At 40.6% G+C, this 24,011-nt stretch overlaps 6 protein-coding genes and 2 non-coding genes across 12 annotated transcripts; 3 read left to right on the forward strand and 5 right to left on the reverse strand.

The window, feature by feature from the left end:
- The first annotated feature begins 1,072 nt into the window (after window positions 1–1,072).
- On the forward strand, window positions 1,073–7,095 carry nek4 (NIMA-related kinase 4). 3 transcript variants are annotated; one of them, XM_028407150.1, is made up of 16 exons: window positions 1,073–1,360; window positions 1,912–2,178; window positions 2,269–2,466; window positions 2,759–2,866; window positions 3,072–3,226; window positions 3,302–3,446; window positions 3,554–4,138; window positions 4,215–4,259; window positions 4,405–4,554; window positions 4,982–5,122; window positions 5,269–5,335; window positions 5,423–5,535; window positions 5,676–5,767; window positions 5,911–6,113; window positions 6,218–6,351; window positions 6,565–7,095. In XM_028407150.1, exons 1-16 carry the CDS (start codon window positions 1,271–1,273, stop codon window positions 6,661–6,663), a joined length of 2,592 nt encoding a protein of 863 aa, XP_028262951.1. In that variant the 5' UTR covers window positions 1,073–1,270; the 3' UTR covers window positions 6,664–7,095. The 3 variants fall into 3 exon arrangements, with proteins under 3 accessions (XP_028262951.1, XP_028262949.1, XP_028262950.1); XM_028407148.1 differs by having other exon boundaries at window positions 5,911–6,128; window positions 6,565–7,093; XM_028407149.1 differs by having other exon boundaries at window positions 5,679–5,767; window positions 5,911–6,128; window positions 6,565–7,093.
- Window positions 7,070–8,460, reverse strand: spcs1 (signal peptidase complex subunit 1). Its single transcript, XM_028407184.1, has 4 exons — window positions 8,236–8,460; window positions 7,695–7,754; window positions 7,506–7,592; window positions 7,070–7,345 (listed from the first exon to the last, which is right to left on the reverse strand). The coding sequence occupies exons 1-4, from the start codon at window positions 8,269–8,271 to the stop codon at window positions 7,220–7,222; spliced, it is 309 nt and encodes a 102-aa protein (XP_028262985.1). The 5' UTR covers window positions 8,272–8,460; the 3' UTR covers window positions 7,070–7,219.
- Window positions 8,461–8,733: 273 nt separating this feature from the next.
- Window positions 8,734–11,657, forward strand: glt8d1 (glycosyltransferase 8 domain containing 1). The gene is made up of 9 exons (XM_028407178.1): window positions 8,734–9,023; window positions 9,184–9,282; window positions 9,395–9,605; window positions 9,688–9,805; window positions 9,911–9,995; window positions 10,107–10,219; window positions 10,315–10,481; window positions 10,566–10,678; window positions 10,823–11,657. The coding sequence occupies exons 1-9, from the start codon at window positions 9,008–9,010 to the stop codon at window positions 11,005–11,007; spliced, it is 1,107 nt and encodes a 368-aa protein (XP_028262979.1). The 5' UTR covers window positions 8,734–9,007; the 3' UTR covers window positions 11,008–11,657.
- A 123-nt stretch (window positions 11,658–11,780) lies between these two features.
- gnl3 (G protein nucleolar 3) lies at window positions 11,781–16,041 on the reverse strand. The gene is made up of 15 exons (XM_028407156.1): window positions 15,924–16,041; window positions 15,665–15,723; window positions 15,423–15,563; window positions 15,129–15,248; window positions 14,963–15,040; window positions 14,753–14,888; window positions 14,564–14,667; window positions 13,934–14,084; window positions 13,740–13,827; window positions 13,431–13,602; window positions 13,186–13,328; window positions 12,859–12,995; window positions 12,585–12,736; window positions 12,321–12,390; window positions 11,781–12,242 (listed from the first exon to the last, which is right to left on the reverse strand). Exons 1-15 carry the CDS (start codon window positions 15,934–15,936, stop codon window positions 12,142–12,144), a joined length of 1,665 nt encoding a protein of 554 aa, XP_028262957.1. The 5' UTR covers window positions 15,937–16,041; the 3' UTR covers window positions 11,781–12,141.
- On the reverse strand, window positions 13,073–13,145 carry LOC114436944 (small nucleolar RNA SNORD19). The gene has a single exon (XR_003670830.1). It is a non-coding gene; the product is annotated as a small nucleolar RNA SNORD19 (small nucleolar RNA).
- LOC114436946 (small nucleolar RNA SNORA47) lies at window positions 14,170–14,301 on the reverse strand. Its single transcript, XR_003670832.1, has one exon. It is a non-coding gene; the product is annotated as a small nucleolar RNA SNORA47 (small nucleolar RNA).
- A 1,088-nt stretch (window positions 16,042–17,129) lies between the features above and the next one.
- Window positions 17,130–20,771, forward strand: LOC114436751 (zinc finger and SCAN domain-containing protein 22-like). Of its 3 annotated transcripts, none has more exons than XM_028407175.1 (2): window positions 17,130–17,354; window positions 18,039–20,771. In XM_028407175.1, exons 1-2 carry the CDS (start codon window positions 17,174–17,176, stop codon window positions 18,965–18,967), a joined length of 1,110 nt encoding a protein of 369 aa, XP_028262976.1. In that variant the 5' UTR covers window positions 17,130–17,173; the 3' UTR covers window positions 18,968–20,771. The 3 variants fall into 3 exon arrangements, with proteins under 3 accessions (XP_028262976.1, XP_028262977.1, XP_028262978.1); XM_028407176.1 differs by having other exon boundaries at window positions 18,048–20,771; XM_028407177.1 differs by lacking the exon at window positions 17,130–17,354 and adding an exon at window positions 17,865–17,959 and having other exon boundaries at window positions 18,048–20,771.
- Window positions 20,772–21,510: 739 nt separating this feature from the next.
- On the reverse strand, window positions 21,511–23,656 carry tsfm (Ts translation elongation factor, mitochondrial). Its single transcript, XM_028407181.1, has 6 exons — window positions 23,518–23,656; window positions 23,074–23,226; window positions 22,856–22,984; window positions 22,636–22,758; window positions 22,216–22,297; window positions 21,511–22,061 (listed from the first exon to the last, which is right to left on the reverse strand). The coding sequence occupies exons 1-6, from the start codon at window positions 23,563–23,565 to the stop codon at window positions 21,667–21,669; spliced, it is 930 nt and encodes a 309-aa protein (XP_028262982.1). The 5' UTR covers window positions 23,566–23,656; the 3' UTR covers window positions 21,511–21,666.
- Between the last annotated feature and the right edge of the window lie 355 nt (window positions 23,657–24,011).

The following is a 24,011-nucleotide window of genomic DNA, read 5'->3' on the forward strand; positions in this document are numbered from 1 at the left end:
TAGTTTGGACCTTAAACAGCAGCAAATGCACCTTTAGGCTACAGACTGGTTGTTGGCTTGATTCCCAAGAAAAAAGCACTTCCCTTAAGTGAAACAATTATGACTCTATGCTCATGCCGACTGCTTTCTCTTTGTGTGTATGAGTACAATAAGGAGTTCAGTTCACACCACACATTTCCTGCATTGAAAATATACAGACCAAAATAAAGCTTCTTTCTCCTCCTTGTGTGTTCACTTTCAGAGGTTCTGTCCAGTTTATTAGTCAGAAAACTAAAAGAAAAGAAAAGCACTGGTACTTGTACAAAGTATAGGCCTACTCATTATGTGCACTGACCTGACTCATATTTTATGTGTATTGCATTGTATTAAATGTGTAGTTCACATGAGCTTCTTTCATTTAAAATCTGAACAAAGAAGTTTTGAACACATTGTTTTTATATGAGAATAAAAAAATTTCATTAATTGACTCATTGATTCTTTATTTTAAAAGTCCACACAACTGACTTTTCTGTGTCCTTCCACTCATGACATGTGTACTCTCCTCTGTTGGGAGAGTCATACTGCGCCATCTAGTGGATATGCAAGGCTCATCCTCTTCTTTGAGTACATATTGTATATATTGCATTATATTTTTTTATTAACAAATGCTGCGTCGCATCTAGGTTCCAGAGCCTGGGATGATGATGATTAAAGACAAGTCTTGGTATTATACTCTTGCCTCTCCACTTCTTTACAATAATCTGACTTTTTCATAGGAAGGGTTCTCCAAACAGAAAGAATTAGTACTTTGTAGATCTTTAAATACATAATATATATATATATATATATATATATATATATATATATATATATATATATATATATATATATATATATATATATTTTACTTTATAGGATTTAATGTGTTTACATGTAGGGAACGAATACATGCTTAAATTGTCAAACATACAAGAAGAGAAGTCTGACTCCAGACGCTGGGTGACGCTGTGCTGTAAACTGCGTGGTGTTTTTTTTTTTTTTGGCTCCTTCATCTTACTCAGCAGTGAGCTGCCAGTTGCCTAGTGACGAAAACTATCCACTGAATCTGATTTCCTGCGTTTTCAAAATCCCATCGCTGGCTCTGAGCTAGCGCGAAGTTTTCCCGAACTGATTTCACGTGTTTATCTCTTCTTCACTGCAGGACTATGGGGCAGAACAACAACGAAACACTTGCTGGGAGCGACGTGTAACGTTTCAGCTTTTCAGACCGCGTTATAAGGCGTTTTGAAGAATGATGAATAATTATATTTTCATCAGGGTCGTTGGGAAAGGGAGCTATGGGGAGGTCAACTTGGTGAAACACAAAGCAGACCGAAAACAGGTGAGGAGTGTGTGTTGATTTCTATACAGCACACTAAGTTTTAAACAACCAAATTTCAGCTTAAGTGAAATATTTCCCCACAAAGACGCTACTAAGCTAGCATGAAGTTAGCTCCAGTAAGCTAAACCCTCACAGATTTGTTTACGCGGTTGTGGCCTAGTACGTTTGAGAACTATGGGGGGAAATATGATAATGTTAGCATAAAAACAAGTTATGTCAAAAACCTTACTTTGATAAATGTCCTGAATCTCTTGGTGTCTAAATTGTCCTTTAAAAGTTTGACAGCGTCAGGCTGCTCTACTGTCACATTAAGCTTCATTCAACTTGCTGCCCATCGTGATGACAGTAGTTGTCCCACCCAAGTTATGAAGTTTGAGATTCACCCTCTAAACACCTAATATAATTGCTGCTATACTAGTTTTCATGACATGCTTTATACTCGTGCCCATGTTGTTAAGCAGTCAACCTCTAATTACAGTTTATTTGTAACAAAGGAATGTGAATATTAAAAAAAAATATGTGTTAATATTTCCCTCGTTGCCTTTTTGCAGTATGTCATTAAGAAACTGAATTTAACCACCTCCTCCAAGCGGGAGCGGCGTGCTGCAGAGCAGGAGGCACAGCTTCTGTCCCAGCTGCGCCATCCCAACATAGTGACGTACAGGGAGTCGTGGGAAGGAGATGACTGTCAGCTGTACATTGTGATGGGTTTCTGTGAAGGTGGTGATCTCTACCACAGGCTTAAACAACAAAAAGGGGAGCTGTTACCTGAGAGGCAGGTTGTGGAGTGGTTTGTCCAAATAGCCATGGCACTCCAGGTGCAGTATACTTGAATACTGTAAGGATGTGTCATTCTCTTTTCATTCGAATGGAACAGGAGAACTCACTGATTTATTTTTTCTTTTCAGTACTTGCATGAAAGGAACATTCTTCACCGGGACCTTAAAACTCAAAATATCTTCCTGACAAAAACCAATATCATTAAAGTTGGGGACCTTGGCATTGCCCGAGTGCTGGAGAACCAGAATGATATGGCCAGCACACTGATCGGGACTCCTTACTACATGAGTCCAGAACTCTTCTCTAATAAACCCTATAACCACAAGGTATTATTGGTTATGTGTTTCTATTCGGTAACAAGATAAAGGACTGAGATTCTCTACACATTCTTGAATAAGTTTGTTCACAACAGTTGGGTTCCTTCCTCATAAGTAGTGCAGCAGTTCTCTCTAGCTTGGGATGGCTTAGAGTCATGATGTACAGGCTCTACACATTAATGACTAAGATTGTTCACAATTAAGTTTCTTCCTCTTAAGAAGTGCAGCAGTTCTGTCTATGTCCAAACGAACCATCATCTGTACTGTAAAAGCTTTATAATTGGATGCATTCTGTCTCCAGTCAGATGTATGGGCCTTGGGATGCTGTGTGTATGAGATGTCCACACTGAAACATGCCTTCAATGCCAAGGACATGAACTCATTGGTGTATCGCATTGTAGAGGGAAAGGTAAGTGTCATCTCACATGTACTCTCTAATAAGTAATAGATTTTCTTTACATTAAACAATAACGTGAGTATTATGAGTCTATAGTTTTTTTCAGATTTTGTGACTTGATCGTTGCTTTTCTGCACCCCAGTTATCTCAAATGAATATGCCAATAGTTTCACTGTGGTTTATGTGGTTTAACATCTTCCTTTGGCTTTCTCGTCAGCTACCACAGATGCCCAGTAAATATGATCCCCAGCTTGGAGAACTGATCAAGAGCATGCTGTGTAAGAGACCTGAAGACAGACCTGATGTCAAACTCATACTCCGACAGCCTTACATAAAGCGACAAATCGCCATGTTCCTCGAGGCTACAAAAGAGTAGGTGTCACTGCTTTTTTTTTAAATTTTAGATTAAACTTCTATTATATTTTTGTTTTTTGGGTTTTCTCTCAGAAAAACAGCCAAGTCAAGAAAACAACCAGTGGGTGGCGGTGGTGATTGTAGGTCCAACAGTGCATCATCTATTGTGTCATGTCAGCCAAAACCTGAAAAGCTGCCTCCAACTCCACAGCCTGAACCTCTTCCCCGGGTGAAACGGGTGAGTTAGTGAGGAATACTGAGGATGGTTGACATGTATGAAGCAGGGTTATTAAGCAGTATTTATAGATTGTTAACCTTTTGATTACATGATATTGTATCTTTCAGAAAGAAGACAAATCACATAAAGGTCAGAATGGTGTGACAGATGTACCTCTGCTGCCCAAATCCTCCTCATCTGACGCTCTTAAAGTCAGCCTTGCATCCTTGGCAACTGTTAGCAACATTGATATTGATATGCAGCAGGATGATGACCCAGGGAGGAGACCGGTGCAGGTTGTGTCACACCACCATGCAGCAGATGAACCTGTGATTTACAGTGTGCACAAAAACAGCAAAGGAAGAGGGAAACCAGATCCTTCTCCCCCTCCTTCACCTGTGAAGCCCTCTTTAAAGTCGGGATCATCTGTTTGCAGTCGGGGAGGAGACAAGAGGACAGTATCCAGTCAGTTGTTAGACATTCAGTCTCAAGTCCAACCAAACCCAGGGGATACGTTTTCTGTCAGTGTGGAGAAACAAACATCACACACGGACTGTAAGGATGACACCATGGAGTTACTTAAGGAAGCTGATGTGCAAAACCTGAAACTAGAAAACTCTAGTTTACCTGAACTTAATGTGGACATTCAAAATGACACAGTGACCCCATTCAAGCCAGCTCCAATACAACACTTTCATAGCACAGATGTACAGGTAAGTGCCCAGCTCACAGAGCAATACACTCTTCGTTTTCTCCTCTTTTTTCTTATGTTATTTTGTGTTTTTGTAGGACAACTTGGAATCTACTGAAAAGCTGTTAGAGCCTCCAACACTGGTGAGAAAATTATACTCATTTTGTGAAGTCTTGTGTGGTCATACCAGACAAAATACAAAACCTGAGTGTACAGACTGTATAACACAGAATTGCACATAGTGCAGAGAGCTTTTTAGAAGGTTATTGGATAAATGTTTCTGTTTAGGAGCCTGTTCAGGAGGAATCTCCATCATTGACCAGTAAGCCAGAACGAGCCACTCCATTCAAAACTCCAACACATGTGTCATCAGAACCTTCAATATCACAGCAACACAGAAGGAAACACATGCGACAGACACATGAGGACCAGGACAAGGTAAACAGTACCACACAAACTCATCCTAAGGATTTATAGGAACCTAATGAATACAATTATTATAATAACCCTCTTGGGCAGCAGTGGCTCAGTGGTATAGCAGGGTTGTCCAGTAACGGGAAGGTTGGTGGTTCGATCAACTGACTGGTTCCCTAGTCACTGTTGTGTGTCCTTGGGCAAGACACTTTACCCGCATAGCCTCCAGTGTACTCACTGTGTGGCGCTCTTTGCTGGGCTGCCTTAAGCAATTTCCCCATTGTGGGACTAATAAAGGTTTCAAATTTAAATTTAAATTGAGATATACATAATCCTGTGATACTATGGCATTAAGAAATGGATACTGCTCATTTTAAGATTATAATATGTTGTAAACATAGCAATAACCAGCTAGCAAGATAATCATTGCTGTTTGATTATCATTTGTTAGTCGAAGGTGGTGGCTCCTAGACCTTTACCTGAACCCCCTGCTGAGAGTTTGGCTGTAGAGGGGAAGAAGAGGAGCCGGAGGGGTACAGAGAGCAAGAAAGCTGGTGTAACTGCACCCTCAGGACTCTTACCACTACCACAGGTGAGAGAGTGCTCCCTTAGATTGTGTCAAAACAATAGTGGTGATAATATATCAGTAATACTTTCTAGGTTAATTTGTTCATGTTTCATGACATATTTTGATTCTGGCTGAAATCACTTGATGCACCTTATCAATTTTATTTCAAGGATCGTCCACTGTCGGCCAGAGAGAGACGAAGACTGAGGCAGTCCCAAGAGAGTGTCAACCAACCAGGTACCTCTCCTAAAATTATACAGATGAAAACGTGAATGGTGTTTACTTTATTTTTGTCTCTTATAAGTTTTTTTTTGCATTCCCTAGATGTTAATGCTGCACGACGGGCTTCTTATGATGTCACTTCCACCAAGACTGAGCACTGCAATGCAAGAGTTACTCGATCTGTTTCAGATTCTTTCACAGACTCCAGCAGCAAGGTACAATGCACACCAAGACTTCAGCTGTATTTTACACAGTCATTAAAAGTAAATGTATTGTGAATATGAAGCAGTATGAAAAATGGTGATCTGATTTGTTGTGATTGATAATATAAATTGAATTTCAAAATGTATTGTAGAAGGATAAGGTGCTGGAGCAACGTTCAGATGAAGATGAATGCAGCTCATCTACAAGTTCTACGGAGCGTTCAGAGGGAGACAGCAGAGAAAGGTGAGTGCACATATATCTGATCATAAACTGAATTGTTATAATCCTAAATATATTCACTGTTTTGCAGTGATTTTGTTTTAGATTTGAAAGCAGTTTGACATTGCCTTTGACTGTATGATCTGTGATTTCTGTGTTCTCTGTAGAAGGGCTGAATTCAGTGACATGCACGATTTAGTCCACATGATGACCCAGACTTTGAGAATGGATGTTGGAAATGGTGTAAATGAGACAGATAAAAGCCGCATTGGCTCTATGGCACTGCCAGAATTTAAACTTCACAGAAAGTACAGGGACACCTTGGTGCTCCATGGGAAGGCTCGAGGGGAAGCAGAGAATTTGTCACTAGGTGAAATACCAATAGGTCAGACACTTTTATCAAACCATCTTGTCATCAGTCAATCACCCGGTTGGGAGCCTTATTGCATTTTAACAAGTGTGTCTTTCCTCAAGGCTCCACATCTGGGCCAGCTAAGATAAGAAGAGCCATAGAACATCTGAGAACAGATGTAGTAAAGGGCCTTGGGGTCAAGCTGTTGGATAAAGTGCTGGAAATCATGGAGGAGGAGGATGAAACCAAAAGAGAAGTAAGTACAGCACATCAGTCATCACCAATGTACAGGCCTTGATTGACAGTTAAAAGCCTTCTACAATATAAATCAGTTCATCCTGTCAGCAAATGAATGCTACTCTGTTAGGCCACTGCATGAATGAAACATGGCAGCTTAAACACACACGGAAGGAGTATTTGTCAAACTGAAAAATTTACTGATCTCACTATTTCTCCTTTTTTATACTAGCGGTGCCTTCGTGACCAGATGGGAGATGAGAAATATCAAACTTATGCTGTGATGGTGAGGCAGCTGAAATTCTTTGAGGATATTGCCTTTAAGTTTTAAATAACACTGTATTTACAAGCACATTTCCATTATACGATCTGGGAGAACATCGTTTCTTTTATATTGTTAAACAGGACACTGGGTCTATAAATCATAGACATGTTTGTGTAGGCGTTCATATGTAAGGAATATTTTTTCCCAACTAATTTCAGTATGAAAACAGAATGTGAAATTCATCTTACAGGATTACTATGCAAAGATTCAGTCATGGTAAAGCGCTCTACTTTTTTCTATTTGCTGTAGTGGATTAGCTCTTTAATATTAATTATTATTGTAAAATATTAATTGTAGATATTAACATTTGAATTATTTCTAATAAATCAAGTGCATTTTTTGTTTGTATGTCTTTTTCCTATATTGTAGACTGACTAATGCTTGTAAGGAAAAAAACAGCCCATTTAAAACATAGACAGTATCAGATGTTTATTATTTGAAGGACAGATTTCAGCACTGAATGTAAAACACTAAATGCTTCAAATGTGGATTGTGGGACAAAAGTGAATAAAACTTTCCATACAAAAAGATGTATTAACAGCCAGACAGGGATAATTTGGAGTTACTTGTGCTTTTTCTTCTTGAGGCTTTCCTGAGGTTTTTGATTGGACTCCCCGCTGCTTTCTGGTACAACTGGCTGCCAGGAAAGAGGGTTCTTTCTGTACATTGGCCATGGTGGCAGGGTCAACTGAAGAAAATGACAGACAATGCTCTGTTATTTGCTATGAATGATGTTGACAACCATGAGAGGACCAACAAATTGGACCAGTTTCCTAAAACTGAATGTCTTATAGTTATAAAGTGGTTGTACATAACACATCCATGGGGCCCAGAGAACAAAAACTTACCACACAGGACACGGCAAAACCAGCCAAGACTATGTACACTGTCCACCCGAACTGTTCAACGATTAGGCCGTACACAAATCCAATCACCTGTAAAAATGATACAAATGTTAGAAATGAGCCCAACTATCAGTAAAACAAAATGCAATACCACTGCAGCGTGTTGTTTAGTTTTATCTAATGCTTAGTTACCGCTGAGATGAGAATTATTCCTTGGAAAATCTGTTCAGCCAGCTTCTGACCTTTATAATCCTGAAACACAATTGGACATGAAAAGGTTATCAATAAATTCAATATCAATATGACACTAACTCTTTCTATTGTATAATGTAAGTGTGAGTAACCCGTCCATCTTGGCACGTTAATTTGTTAATGATGCCTGAATGTTGCCTACTCACTGTATTTACTTACACTCTTTTCAGCAGAGTAAATAATGCAGTAATACAAGTCCTTCTCTGGCCTACTTTCACAAAACATGCTCATAAATATCAGCCGACAATTAAATACTATCGACAGCTCATGCAGATTATATTTCAAAGTGTTTTTTCTTCCATGGTCAGCAAGATCTCTACGTTTTTGTGTATAGTTTTGGAGGATAAAACAACGTTATCTACCAGCTGTTTCTTGTGCTAGCATCGAGCAGCTAGCATCAGATTAGCTTCGTTTTTCACAAACAGCATGAATTAAAATGATGGCTTGCTTAACTTTGCCACATTTATAAATTATCTCTTACCATATGCGTGGGGATGGTTTTGAACATAGACAGCATGTTTCCACTTGAAATGAACAAATTTAAGCAGAATTTTACAACCAATGGTTTCTAACCAGAACAAATCGACGGCGGTTTGACTTCCGGTTTCAAAAAGATACGTCGTGCTGTGGAAAAAGACCCATCCGTCCCTCTGCCTAGTTGGTGTCAATTTGCCTGATGCACAGATCTATGTAACATGGGGATCGTCCGAAACACTGCGTGTTACGGAAATATTTTGGTGTTGCGTTTGTGATAATCTTTGACTGTCTACAAAACTGCCTGTCCAAAATTTGTACCCGCTTTATTCTCGTTACCACATTTAATATATACATCTATGCCTCGAATTTCCACTAAGTGAAGGATTTTTATATTACACGGTGTAGATATTAAGATTTATTTGCACTGAAAACGTTAGGATGATATAATTTTTACAATCAGGCATAATGTAGTCCTCTATTATTACTACGTGCATTGTGGATGGGATGATTTTGTTGATGTTGAGTTGGCAGTTTGGCTTCAACACATAGTTTTCTTCTGTTTGTTTTCCTTTATAATTGTAAAAACAGTTGCACTTGTGTTAATGTAGGCATCTTGACACAATAATTTGCGAGGTTTTTGTGTGTTTATCCTTTCGCCACTCAGCGTTGCGGCAGCATTTGGGGCTCCTTTCAGTCCGTATAACCAGCTAATTCAGCGTGGACTCCACTCGAGACTTCTCAGCTTTTTGTTTTTTTAGACAAATGAAACATTTGCCATGACACTAAGGAGAGGTGGGTACACTACGCTTGATGATCTGTAATTTGCTCCATTACCCATGTGAAACATTTTGAATACAAAATGGACATTGATTAATGATAACTGTCATTGCATTATATCATAATGTTTTAACAGCTGTGCATGCTGATTGTAGCTGTTCATTGTGTGTTTCAGTGAACTTGATCATTCTTGTGCTGCTGGCTGTGGCCTTCCTGATTATAGTGGAACGAAACCTCCTCAACCTCAGTGACTTTTTACACACAGAACATCCAGGTGTGTTTTTCTTATGTTTTTCCTCACAATGTGTATTTGTGTACATACTGTATATTAAGACAAAGTATGTGCATAGTAATAAAATATTAATTTGTGATATGTCTTTATCTAGATGCAGAGGTGATTCTTCCATTTGAGTCTGAGCTGGCTCCAGACCTCAGGCTACATTTGGCAAGGAAGGGAGAGGAGATCCCTGTTCTTATCTCTGCTGCTGAGGACCGGCTTGGTGCCGTGGTCGCCGCCATGAACAGTGTCTACCAGAACAGTAAAGCCAATGTGGTCTTTACCATTGTGACCCTGAACGACACTGTCAATCACCTAAAGTAAGACACTGAAGCAAGCTTGTGTTGCTGCATGCTTTCCAAAACACTGAAGATATTTTTGCTTCTGTCATTTTACCAACAGAGAGTGGCTGACTAAGACAAATTTAAAAAATGTCAAATATAAAATAGTTATTTTCAAGCCTGAGCTCATCAATGGGAAAATATCTAAAGATCTTCAGACAGTGGATGCTACAAAACCAGTAAGACAGCTGTGACTATTCCTAAATACAATTTTGATGCTGCTGCTTGTTTTTGTTCATCTTTAGCAATATTTGTTTTAATATTGTATTTTATTTATGCTTCAGCTGGCTTTTGCCAGGTTTTATCTGCCTGCGTACATACCGGAAGCAGAGAAAGCAATCTATTTGGATGATGACATAATTGTGCAAGGTAAGAAACCACCACAAAGGGAGGTATTTATACCGTTACCGACATTCATTCCAAGAAAAAGAGAAAATAAATTTCTGGTTGTTATTGAGTGCCCTTTTGTTATGATTTTAGGGGATATTCAGGAGCTCTTTGAAACCAGCATTAAACCAGGACATGCAGCTGCCTTCTCAGATGACTGTGACTCAGCGTCTGCTAGAGGGATCATTAGAGGGGCTGGAAATCAGGTATGCATCTCTGACAACAGCTGATTATTTTCAGTTGTGTGTAAAAAGGTAAGAATATGGGGATGCTTAGTTAAGTAACAAATTGTTTTAATTAGAATAACTATATAGGCTTCCTGGACTTCAAGAAGGAAGCTATTAAGAAGCTGGGGATGAGGGCTAACACATGCTCCTTCAACCCCGGGGTCATTATTGCCAACCTGACTGAATGGAAGAGCCAAAACATCACCCAGCAGCTGGAGCACTGGATGGAGCTCAACACACAGTAAGTGAGCCTCAAACTTCAAAGAGGATTAGATGCATGTTGCTGTAAAACTGTTCCCCTGAGCTGCATTTTTCCTTCATGCAGTGAGGAGCTGTACAGTAAAACCCTTGCAGACAGCATCACCACTCCTCCTCTCCTCATTGTTTTTTACAAACGCCATTCCACCATCGATCCCATGTGGCACGTGAGACATCTTGGTAAGTTCTGCATATTCTATGGAGTTTGTAGGTCAAGGTTAAAGGCCTGAACAGTTTACACCAACCTGCAATTTTACTTTAAACATTCATTTCTGGCCCTAGTAATGGAAATTATCGTCTAAATCAATCATTGTTACTTTGTAGGCACTACAGGTGCAGGAAACCGCTACTCCCCCCAGTTTGTGAAAGCTGCCAAGCTCCTCCATTGGAATGGACACTACAAACCCTGGGGTAGATCGTCCTCTTTTTCTGATGTGTGGGACAAGTGGTTCATCCCTGATCCCACGGGGAAGTTTCATCCCATGCGGAGACACGCAGGAGACAGCTAGAGTAAAAAAAATGGGCTTCAGGAACCTTTTGACCAGCCCTGTGCTACCAGGAACCTGCCTTGTTATACCTCAGGAACTACGTGAAGCCTTCTCATTTACCAGTTCAGTGGACCTGCATACTTGCACACTTTTGTGATAACAGTATTTTTTATATATACCTGAGTCATTATCCAAATGCTGAGAATATTTACTATTTTCCTCCCTACAAGAGCAGTTGTTCATCTTGAGCCTGAGAAGAGTAATCAGATGTTGTGCTAAGATCTATAGTGACTAAGCTTAAGTGTGCATGTTCCCATGCAGCTAAATGGTTTATGTTTTGCATTGAGCTGAGCTGTAATGGTGGGTTAGTCAGCACCAGTTTATATTGTATCATTCAGGCAGATACCTCATATCATTACCTCAGTTCAGTGCTTCCTGTGGATAAACACTTATCTAACACAAGATTTGAGACCTTTGTTTGGCTCTGATAACTATAACAGAACACCAGCTCACCATTGTACTGCCTTCCATACTGCCCCTCAACATGCTTGCACAAGTATCCCATGCTTTACCACATCAGGATTTTTATACACATTAAAATGCAGTCACCTAGCTAGTGTAAATATTTGTCTTTGTATAATATACAAAATAAAAATACATGTTTGTTAAAATCTTGTTTGTTTCTTATCTGATGAACATTTGTGCCTGTGTGTCAAGTGTTCTGTGACCCCATCTGAACAAATACGTCGTTTTAGTGACTGTTTTTGGGAAAAATCAATAAGAAAGCATGTTCGTCATTTTGTTCAATACATTTATAGTCAGTTGGATATATACAGTAATCTGCATGAACACATGATATGACATGACCTCTACATATTTAGAAAAATATGTCAATGGACATATATACACACATATAACTCAAGTCCATTTGCACTGCAGCGATTAGTCTTCGACAGTTCATTGGATGCAGAAATACAGCCAAACAAAGGTCAGTCCTCATGCGGTAGAATTTCCCTTTGTCTTACTTCAGCCTGAAATCACTCAAATGGAAGGACCACCCTGCAGGGAAGCCATCATTTTCACTGCACGTTGAGAAATCCTGTCTGACGGTCAGACAACAGGAGCTCAGGCACTACCTCAGCGTGAAAGCAGACCTCACTTAAAATCAGTGTTGAAGTCATAGGCATCATTGGACGTAGCTGAAGAGAGGCTGATGTCAATGGGGACAGACTGAAACTGCACATGACCAGATTTTTCTGCAAAGAGAACATATGATTTATAAACAGTCCCGACTGATGAGTGTATGTTTTTAATATTTAATGAAATGCAATTACCTTTGAGTGACATTTTCTGTTGTTTCTTCACTTCCTCTACTTTATTTGAGTCCTCCATTATTTGATCAGGCTGCAAGAAAAGCAGAATTTGTAACAATCCTTAATATAAACAGCAATTTAAAAGGAAAAAGAAGAGTCCAGTTAGCAGGATCAGAGTTGGATCAAAAGTCTTCACAAATTAATCAAGACTTGGTTTTTAATCATCATTTCCATGCGTGGGCCACTTTCATTATTTTAAGCGAGCAGTTTTCCATCTATAGTTACCTCATCATTTTCATCATTCTGCTCTGCTTCTCCCTCTGCGACAGCTGCAGCATCATGTTTCTCTTCAGAGATCTCGGCCACATTCAGCAGACCTGCAGTTGGGCCTTTAGAGATGAAGCTTATGCTGCTGGCCATGTTGGGGAATTTAACACCTATGAAAGCAAATATTTTCAGCATGACACAGAAGCGATTAAACTCTACACGGCACTGAACACAAACAGTATAAAAAATATCACCTATCAAATCTGTGACTGTCTCTTTTTAATACCATTACCTTTCAGAGTTTCCTCATTTCCAGCTTTCAGTTTGTTTAGATCCCAGCTGTTCTGCATCTCAGTGACCACAGAGTCAGACAGGTAGGTGGGGAGGCTGTGGTTTCCTGGTGGCTTGCAGTGATAGCTTAGCTTGGCTCTGTCAGACATCAAACCAGACATGCAGAAACATGTCATTCCCAAATCAAATAAAACAAATCTGTGGTCTAGTGTGGTGCGGTGTTTTGGATCAGAGTTGGATTAAAGTCTTCATAATGAAATCAGACATTGCATTTTGTCCTCATTTCCACAGAGATGCCACAAAAGCCTTGAAGAAAAGACACACTCACCCTGTCCATTCATCAAGGAAAGCAGTGGCTGCCTGCTCCGTGTTAGGAACTCCACCCTTCTGCAAATAACCCCGCTTTTTTGCCAACATGGTCAAAAACTCCAGAGAGTTTCTGTAGTCTGGGACATTATATTGGAGCATGATCTGAATCAATGACAACAAATAACCAGGAGTTACTAATTTACAAGAGCAACTAACAGTTCACACTCTACAAAACCCATCCCTTGAGGTGGCTACTCATCCTACCTGGACCTTGTCACACTGCTTGAGCAGAGTCTTGGAAGCCTCCAACACACTCATGAAGTCCGCCTGCAGACTCCGCAGAGCCATAGAGGCAGGTGGGTTGGACAGTGATGCAACGATTCCCGGGCTGTCTATCAGCCTCACATTCTTCAAGATGTGCACCATCTGCATGGATCTGACGGCAGGACATTCAAAGGCAACAAGATATGAGTAATTTATGATCTGCCCATCAATATTAACATTTATTACTATCTTTACACATTGAAACTTCTTTTCCAAGTTGTGATACAATATCCAGCTTTGCTCACTTACTTAGTGACGCCTCTGTTCATACCAACGTGGCACGCTAGGACCCCTTTCAGACTGTTGATAAGGCTGCTTTTCCCCACATTAGGGAAACCTGAGGGTGAACAAAACCAAAAACATCTGTGCCACTAAAAATCTCCTGATGACACTAATAATACAATGTGCATGAACATCTCTATGAAACGAAAAGCTGTGCTTACCAACTACGCCAACTTTGAGGGAAGTTTCACTTTGTGTGTTAGCAGCATAACTCGAGAGCAGCTCCAGAATACAGTCTTTTCCAAAGCAGAGAGCCCCTCTGGATTTGTCCAGGACTTCATTAGAGGCCTCTATTCTGCGCTTTTTGGCTTTCTGATGAAGACAAAAGCAGGCAATTATTACTTAAGCACCTCCCACAAATACATGGTACTGTTCGGTTTATCAGTGATAAGTTTTTTTGTTATACAAACACACAAATCAGCTCTGCTCAACACAAAGTGAATGAAGCGTGTGGTTTGTTTGTTCCTCTTGGAGGTTATAACCAGTTTTAACAGCACAATATAAGCTGTCCAACCTTCTCAGTCCTCCTTCATAGAATGATGTAGAGCCATTACAGTTACATTAAGTAATTATAGGAATAATGACTGCTGCTCTATGATACACAAACATCTCTTTTAGTTGTTTACAGTTGCCCTCTCAGTCTTTTATGCAGAACTTAATTCAAATTCATGAAAAGTCATATTACACTGCAAAAATGAGTCAAAATAGGATCTTGTATTTAAAACGATGGCCAACATCTAAAACTAATAAAACACTTCAAAATCAAAGATGCATAAAAATGCACTTCCTACCACTGTTTTGTCCTGTATCTGTTTCGATGCTTTGAATGCCACAACAGGAAACTCCTGTTGTAAACACTGTATCCACCTCTCCACATTTTCCTTTGGAACAAGATCTACAAAAGAAAAAAGGAAATCCAGATGAGAACAGAACACAAACTGTCAGTAAAAACTGTCAGGAAGTGTCTCATTTCCTTTTACCTATTTTGTTTAAAACTAAAAGTAGTTTTTTGTTGCCTCCCCTCTGCAGCACAGCCTCCTCCAGATCTGGACACCTGAACCCCAGCGGGTCACGAGCATCAAGGACTTCTAATACCACATCAGAGGCATCAATTACCTGAGAGAGACAAGGTCAAGTGAGTAAAGCTTTTACTCTGTCTTAATACATTGGATGGATAGGAGCGGTTTTACCTTGTTTAATTCAGCACAAAGATACTGTTTGGAGTTTTTGTTTGTGGCAGACTGTTTCTTTGAATCATTTCCACTGTCCTATGGAAATAAAGACCAAATAATGAATGGTAAGCTGAAAAGTTATAAAACTCCTAACACAGAGATGGTCGTTGTGCTGTATTTTTACTTTGCGAGCCTTCTTGGCCTCAGGATCAGCTTCTTGATTTGCAGCCTCCTTCTCTTTCTTCCTCTTCTGGGCTCGCTCCTCCTTTTTAGCTTGTCTCTGTTTTTCTTTTTCTTCTTCAATCTGTGAAGAAAAATGTGTTTAAATGCAGCTCTTAGACCACATACTTCCAAAAGGACTATTATATTTTATTCTTTATATATCTATAATGGACTGAAGGGAGGCAGTGACTAGATTTGAACAGTGGAGTAATCTGGACAGATTGTCATAAGGTACAAGCATGTGGAGTATACCAACCTGTAGCCTCCTCTGCTCTGCCTCCCTGAGCACCTCCTCTTTGAAGGGAGCACTGCTGGGCACTCCAGGATCCTTCTTTGTTCGTTTGCTCACTCCTTTCTTCTTTGCCTCTTTTTTTAACTTTCTGTTATGCTCCCGGACCTAAATACACAACACAGCCGAACAGAAGTTAGGAGTAATGCGGGCCTGGTCGTCCATTAAAATGCTAATCTGTTCATCACTGTGTTTTATTAGCCACTTACCTTCTTCTGTATTTTATAACGCTTTGCACATGAGACCCTCTTACTCGCTTTCTTTAACTCTAAAGACGAAAGAGAACAGAATAATGCGTAAAACACTGGTTAACGTTAGCCTAAAAGAAGCTATTTCACACTAAAACAAGCAGAATCCGTTTGAAGTGACTGACGCCGGGTTTTTTTCAATCTGAGGTGAATTAACCGAACTATAAAGAGTTGTATGCGCTAACATATCAATGTAACATTGATATCAGTCTTTACTTACTCGGTCGTTTCATCGTGGAGCAGTGGACCTGCCAATGTGACTGAAACGATCTCGCACGTGGAAAACTGCACCAGTTTGATGTTTTGTCATTTCCGCTTCTGTCTGCGAGCAGATTCTCCTCTGCCCCCTGCTGTCCGGGAGGATTAATGCAATATAATGTACAGCCATACCTGATGACGATCCACTTGCTGTACAGAAATGTATGTTTTTTTGTATTTAGAGTTATTTTCTCAGTTATGATATATTCAAATTAAATTATTTTGTAGTCAGGTAAGTTATTCATACTTCTTTATAGATACATGGATGAAACTCTTGCAGCCCAAATTCCATCTACATTGTTGTCCTCTAAGAACAACAGTGTTTGTACTGGAAGTAAGTTAGTTTTGATTTTATTACTGTTTTTACTGCATGTTTATTTTTATAACTGCATATTTCTTTTTTGTAGAACTGCAAGACAGCCTTGTAATTCTGGCGAGGGTAAATCAGAATTAGATTCCAAATGGTCCGTTGGACACACAATTATAATGTTTCTGTATTGAACACTGCTTAATTTTGGACCATTCCTCTTTACAGAACTGCTTCACCTCAGACATATTCTTAGGATATCTGGTTAGGATGGTTACTGCACTCCATCAGGTAGCTTTTGCTCTTTGAAGCCACCCTGACTTTGTCCTGCAGGATGCATGATAAACTCGAGAATTCATTTTCCCTTCGATGGGCAGAAGCAGTCCAGGCCAGGAGGCAGCAAAGCAGCCTCAAATCACGATGATCCCTGCACTGTATACTTCACCGTTGTGAGGATGTTTTCATGTTGGTGTACAGTGCCATTATTATGCTACATATAGCACTGTGCGTTCTTCCCAAACAATCCAACCTCTGTCTCATCGGTCTACAGAACATTTCCCAGTAGCATTGTGGAGTGTCCAGGTGCTCTTTGGCAAACTTCAGGAGTGGGTTAAGTCTGGTCACTGGTTGTATATCCAAATGACAATAAAGGCAAAAAACAACATAAATAACACATCCCATTGAATGTATGGACTGGACAAATACCAGTCAAAAAGGCATCAGAATATGAACCCATCGACATGTTCAGGGTGATGCATCAGGACAAAAGTACTCTCCTCCACAGTGAAGATGGAGCCTGGAGGGAAAAGGCGCAGAAGAAGAAACAAGTCCGGGTCACGTGATTGATCCGAGCATCTTTTTGGTCCATTTTGGATGATAGCAAAAGCTACGTGCAATCCAAGAAAATGACCAAACTGCAGTTTTTAAACGTCTTTTTGACAGAGCGCCTAATGCTTGCTGCACAGGAGATTTACAAGTCTGTCGAGGACACGATTCTGGAGTACCAGGAGGAGATAGCGATCAGGGAGCGGGAGAACGACCATCTGAGACGCAGGCTGCGAGACGCTGGAATTGAAATATGGCCAGGTTAGCTGAACTGAAAGCTAGCCTAAGCTAATGCTGTCCCTTTGGCACCCTTAGCCGACTATATGAATGGTGAAATTAAGATGACTTTAAGCGGGACATGTACAACAACATAACAGCTTCCAAGCAATTTATCACGGGTCGCTGGGAAGCTAGTTGACATTAGCTGGTGTTGTTGTGAAGCGGCTAGCACGTTAGCAACCTTTGTTCGTTAGCCAGCCGGCTAGCAGACTAGCCTGTGCCCAGCTTGCTATTTAACTCAGTAATCTTGTGTGCATTGTCTTAATGTATAATTTATTTTATGGTATTTTACATAGTAAACACGTAACAAACGAACAGACAAGTATTGTCAGCAGTGTTTGTTTCTTCAAATCCTAAACCCCTTCTTCACATAGACCCATAGATTGTAAGTGCTCCAAAAGTGTGTTGTAAATGTTAATCATTAATGTACTTATGCAGTGCTCTTTTTTGCATTTTAACTGACATTAGTCTTTCTGTTTGAAACATGAAAACGTCCCAATTTAGCCTTTAATTATGTACACCTGTGCTTCACATGGGCTAACCATGTGTCCACAACACAAGTGTATACCTGCACATTTTACATACAGGTTTGAAGAGTGTTCAACAGCTTTTACAGCTTTTGTTGCATTGTGGTCAGTGTTTTTACCTGTTCTCTTCCTCTTATTGGCTTCTCAGATCGTCCGTCAATGGCGCTGTTGGATGAGGAGGATGGTGAGCATCCCCGCCGTGAGTGGAGTCCCAGCATGGGGCATGAAGAGCGTATTCCTATTCAGATCAAGGACAAAAGAGATCTGCGGGCCAACCCAGGAGATGATCAGCTTCGGGCGCACGGCTCTTGCAGCACGCCAGAGAATATGTTTACCCCACCACGTGTTGGAAATGAGTATCCCCAGGACAGTGCCCACACATCCAGTCTTCCTCAGAGTCAAGGTGTGGAGAACAGGGAAAGGGATCCTGGATCTCGAGGTTCCTCTAGACATGTAAAAGCAGAGAGTGCAGGCGGCCACAGAGGCTCTACTTCGTCCAACACCGGCGCCCAGCCTCTTGCACCAGTCAACCCAAACTGCTCAAACGAAAACAACATTGACATCATTGGGGTGGAGAATGGTGGGCAGATGGTTGGTGCAAAGGGACCTGGAGCTGGAGCTAACAGAGGTCAGCCTTCTCACATGCGCAGCCAAGGAACCAATGCTGTGGACTGCCCTCATCAAAAATCTCCTCTACAAGGCCACATGTCTTCCTTCTGTTGTAAGGTTTGTGGCGAGGCATTTAGTCACATTGGCCACTTGCACGTGCATGTACAAGTGCACACTAGGGAAAAACCTTACCGATGTGGAGTGTGTGGAAAATGTTGTAGCTCATCTGGCAGACTGCAGGAGCACCAGCGAAGCCACACAGGAGAAAAACCATTCCGCTGCCAGATCTGTGGAAAGGGCTTCACGCAGATGGCTCACCTAAAGGTGCATATGAGGATCCATACGGGGGAGAAGCCATACAGCTGTCCTGTGTGTGGCAAGTGCTTCAGCCGCTCTGACAAAATCAAAAGGCATCTTCAGACCCATAGCCGCGAGGGAACATATTTCTCAGGGCAATGATGCTAATGTGTTGTTAAACAACCTAGTCCGTGAATCATATTGATGTGGGAAACTTTTCTATAAAAAAGCTAAAATTGCTGCCATTGAGACAAGTGTTTTCTTCCTACTTTCCAAGATCTCTTAGAGAGCATTTTTATCTAACATGACACGTCTCAGTCCCTCAGTAGGATTTGTATTAGCCAGTTTAGTATGTCAGTTGCTTAATTTTTTTACTTGTCACTTGAGTATTAACTCTCTTAGGCACAATTTGAATTATTTGCTAGCCTTTCTGCATTATCTAGCATTTCCTTAGTCCTATAAATAGCATGATGAAGTCTTCCACACATGCCTTGAAACAGATGCATCAAGAAATGCAAGAATGTTCAGCACAGGTACAGCTATCAAACCGTCATTTCATATCTGCAAGTCATCATTTGATTTGAAAAAAGAAATTGTCCTTATCATTATTATTTGAAAAGCTCGAATCGTGATCAGTGTTTGCATGAAGTCATCTCAGTTAAGTTAGAGAATTGAAGCCTGTCCAATCCAGGCCTAGTTCAATGCTGTCTGTTTCAGTTTTTTTCTTGTAGCAATTAAGAGGCAAATAAATAGTTCCTGAAATGACCTCTAAAATGCGGACTTGCAGGTTTGCAATGTTGAGTCTGATGTGGCACATTAACTTTTTGCCGTATCTCTTTTTTTTTATTCCTCGGTGCTGTTAACATTTTTGCAGAGCTAAATACTACCATCTCACACTGTCAGTGCTTCATCTTGTCCATTAATAAGAGGACAAGTCTGTCATGAGACTGCTCCACCATGATGTGAAATGATGTGATATTTTGTAAAATACCACTAGTCCCAGCCTTCCATGCATTTAGGTCTTAGTCTTTTTTTATGACATGCACTAAGGCATCTGTCCTGGACGATGCAGACATTCACACAGGGCTGTACAGTGTTAGTTAAACCTGTTTTGGTTTATTGTTTTTTTCAGTCCCCCTATGTTTGCACCACAGTAACAATTATCTCTGTTGGGGGCAGTTTTCAAAAGTGTTGGTTGGTTTATCATGAATAAAGTACTTCCTCTTCACATCTTGGACAGATCCCTTAAAGAGGCCATATTATGCCCTTTTAAATGCTCAGAATTGTGTTTTGGGACCTCTTACAAAGGGTTTACATGCGTTTACTTCTTTCTGTACAGTCTACATCGATGCCTCCACTCTGTTGCATATGTGCTACATGACGACAGATAACAAACTGAAGGACTGGACTGTAAATGTGCTGTGATCAGTTCAGGAAAATAATACAGCACTGCAATAAAGGGAAGCACACATAAAATGGCCTCTTTAACAGTAGATCATACTGGTACTTTTCTCCTCTCAGGATTCACAACAGGAAGGTGTACCAGCAACATCAGAAAAGGTCTGACTTGAAACCTCCATCTTTAAAGTCAGTAACTCAGGGTTCTGAATTTGCCTCTGCTTATGTCAGAAATGAACATACAAATGCAACACACATATCTTAATACTCCAATAAATGGCAAGTTAATACAGTTTATATCAGGAGCTTGGTACCGTCCAGGTGTATCAGAGCACAATTTTTGCTATTTGATGCCAGGTTGTTCTCCCTCCACATGTGATGAATGCAGCATGAGACACCTCCAGCATACCCCCCAGCTGACCAGCAGCCCTTCACTCACAGTCTTCTTAGGGACATCTTTGCTCCTCTACGTACACACACACACACACACACACGCTCTACTGTATAGTGTTGTATCATTATGTATTAAATGTTATTTTTTAATAAAGTAGCAATTGAGTATCCATTGTAATTGTTTTATGTGTGTGTTTTATGTGAACAAAGTGTCATGAAGGGACATGTTAGTGTTGCTTTTATCACTAGTCACACTTCAATTTCAATGTGTGTATGACTATATTTTTTCAAACTTGCAGACTAGTGAGACAGGAATGTAGGATATCTGATTATACATACACTTTCTACAGAGAACACAACAAAGTGTTAATAAAAAGCACGGTCAAAAATAAACGCTCAGTGTCAGTGGCCTGAAGTGATGCCTGAATGGAAGCATTAGAAACTTGAACTTTTCCTGCTCTGAGTAAATGTTTCTCAGTTACAGAAATGCAAGATTTTTTTTAAAAATCCTAGTGCTGTGCATAGAAACAATAGAAAAGTATGTAATTACCAAACTTGTTGTCCTATGATCTTATTGGGCAGTATATAATGGACGCACTTTCACTCAGCAGTTCCTTCTTACCCCTCATTAATGTCAGGCTGCTCAGCTGTGGATTTAAGGTAACCTACAATCATTTTTCTTCCTGCTCCCATCCATCTCGAGTGTTTGTCAGCATCTTGTCTATCAATCTCAGGCACTGATGGCCACTAAGCCTTAAAATGAAGGGATAAGTCTCCTGGACTTATCAATGACTTATCAATATAAAATGTGTCCACTATGGCCCATGCCACATTTAACATTGTATCACACTGGAAACAAAGAAGCACGCTGTTCTAGCACAAGAGTAAATCCTAAAATAAAAAGTAGTAAAATATAAAAAAGAGTTTTTCACACTTTATTGTTGCATTGGTAATTTCATCAGACACACTGCTGGTACATCTATATATGCTGTTTTCAAAGTCATGATGACACTGTGAGACTGAATGTTGGACAGTAAACCAATACCTGCATTTGATAATCACATGAATGATCATTTGGCTGCTTCCCCAGTGCTCTCACCACACTGAAATCGGACAAAGTCCAGCACTCGAGCCTGCTGACCTCTGAGGAACTGTGCCACAGTCCTGCTGGGGTCTGCCAGGAAGGTCTGAGGCAGCAGGCGCGTCTCACTCTCACCGCAGGGCAGGTCGTTGTCATTGCCCAGAGACAAAGGGGCCTCTCCCACTACATGCTGCCCCAGCTTACGGCCTAGAGTTTCCTGTTCTCCCTCCTTTCCACCCTGAAACACAACAAGGGCACCATACCGGCCCATGGCCACCTCGGTGTGACTGCTTACACCACCGTGTATATACGAGCCAATGTGCCAGTCAGCAGGGACTCTGACTGTTACCGCCCGCTTCACAGACATGTTTTCACCAAGGCGACCTGAGTAAAAAGAGACCTCATTATTCAAACTGCAATTATCAGAAATCTCACACATTCAGCTGATTTACCAGCGCTTCCTTACAGGCTGTTTTATTCCTTAGGGTCACACAGAAAAGACACATTTAAATGAAAAATGAACCGCTTTCTTACTGACCTATAGTGAGAGCCACCTGGTCAGCAAGTGAAGTTCCTTCACCCACGCTGAGTTTGCCCAACTGGTCACCTAACAAGACACTCTGAAAACACAGGTAGTAGGTTTAAGTCAAACTAAACAAGGGAAACAGGGATGGGAACAGTGAACAGAGCGAACACATATTTCTCCTTCCATCAGTTGTAACTACAGCTGCTGCACAGCTTACATTAAAAGTAATGCTGTGCATCACACACTTCACTGATGACACATGAACTAGGAAAAACACAGTGTAGGGCACAGTTTGTAATAGTTAATTAACAGTTAATTTCTACACTGCAAACATTTCAATAACAGGTTGTTATATTTAATTAATTCACTTAGAAAATAAAGTCATAGAAAAATAAGAGAATATGATATGCTGTCGTGTGTGTGTGTATCTACCTTCACGTATCCATCCTGACTTTGAGTTTTAATCCGATGGTGAGCCAAGGTAGCAAATGTCACATCCTTTACCAGCTGTTGGAACTTCTCATTGTGGGCAACAAAGTCTGTCTCACAGTTTACCTGCATCACACAGACAATAAAGGCAAGAGATATCACTCAAACATATCAAACAAAGAGGAAACATAGATGATGCTGATAACATCCTACATGGCCTCACCTCCACCATCACCGCAGCTTTATTTCCCACAAACACACCAATCAGACCCTCTTTGGCTTTGCGGCCCTCCAGCTTGTTTGCTTTGCTCCAGCCCTCCTTCTGAGCCTGCTCATGTAGCCACGTCTCTGCCTGAGCGTTTGACATATTACATCAACATCACAGTCTCTGAACTTAATGCTATTATTACACCAAAGTGGCAGCAGTGAGGAGGGGCTTACCTGGGCCATGTCATTGTCAAACTTCTCCAGGGCCTTCTTGCAGTTAATGAAAGTGTAGCCGGTGTTTTTTCGCAGTTTCATCAGCAGTGCTTTGTCTGCAGCCAGAAGGTGACATCCTGTGTGTAAGGACTGTAAATGCTGGCAAACACTGACCTGAGGATGACATGGTGGACACACACTGTAAAAGACAGTTTACCAGACTCCTTAAGAGCAGGTCAGATGTACCAAACCTTTGGCACAGCAAAAGCCATTTAAAGAAAATAAATAACACCGCAATATGCTGATATGATCACGTGATATGAAATAAAAAATAAGGACATTAACTTAAAACTGACCCAATGGATGCTTTGCTAAAGCAGACAGCACAGAAGCTAACAGTTAAAGCAGCGACAGCTATCAGACTGTAGATTAAACGCCGAACAACGTATGTCTGAATCTGCTCACCTTTGCAACATCTCTTGTGATCGCTCTGAATAAAAATGTTAACGACATCTTTACAACCTGAATGAGAAAACCGTCTTATCAAAGCTCAGAATGTCATTGAAATCCACGCTGTGGACGGCAGCCACGCAGGGACAAAAGTGTTTCAGTAGAGTTATTATTCCAGCACAGCGCCCCCTAGCGAATCGGTGGACTGCGGCACCGTCTGAACCAAAATTAGCTGCATGTTATGCATGTCCTGCAATGTGTTGTATGGCTCTACACATGTGTATGCAGTTTGGAAATGTGCATTTAAAAAAGTACTGTATTATTGTAAATTTTACAATACAATGTGTTTACATACGTTCTCATCCATCCATGGTTTAATGAAGCGAGAAAACAGCAAAGCTGAATTTTATCTGTCACATTTTACGTGAGTTCCAGTCTTTTATTTATGATATATAAAAAACCTTTTAGCAGAAAAGTGGTCTCAGTAACACAGTGCACAGTGGTGATGA

This window comes from Parambassis ranga, chromosome 5, assembly GCF_900634625.1.
Source record: "Parambassis ranga chromosome 5, fParRan2.1, whole genome shotgun sequence".
In the NCBI taxonomy this organism is placed as follows: Eukaryota; Metazoa; Chordata; class Actinopteri; family Ambassidae; genus Parambassis; species Parambassis ranga.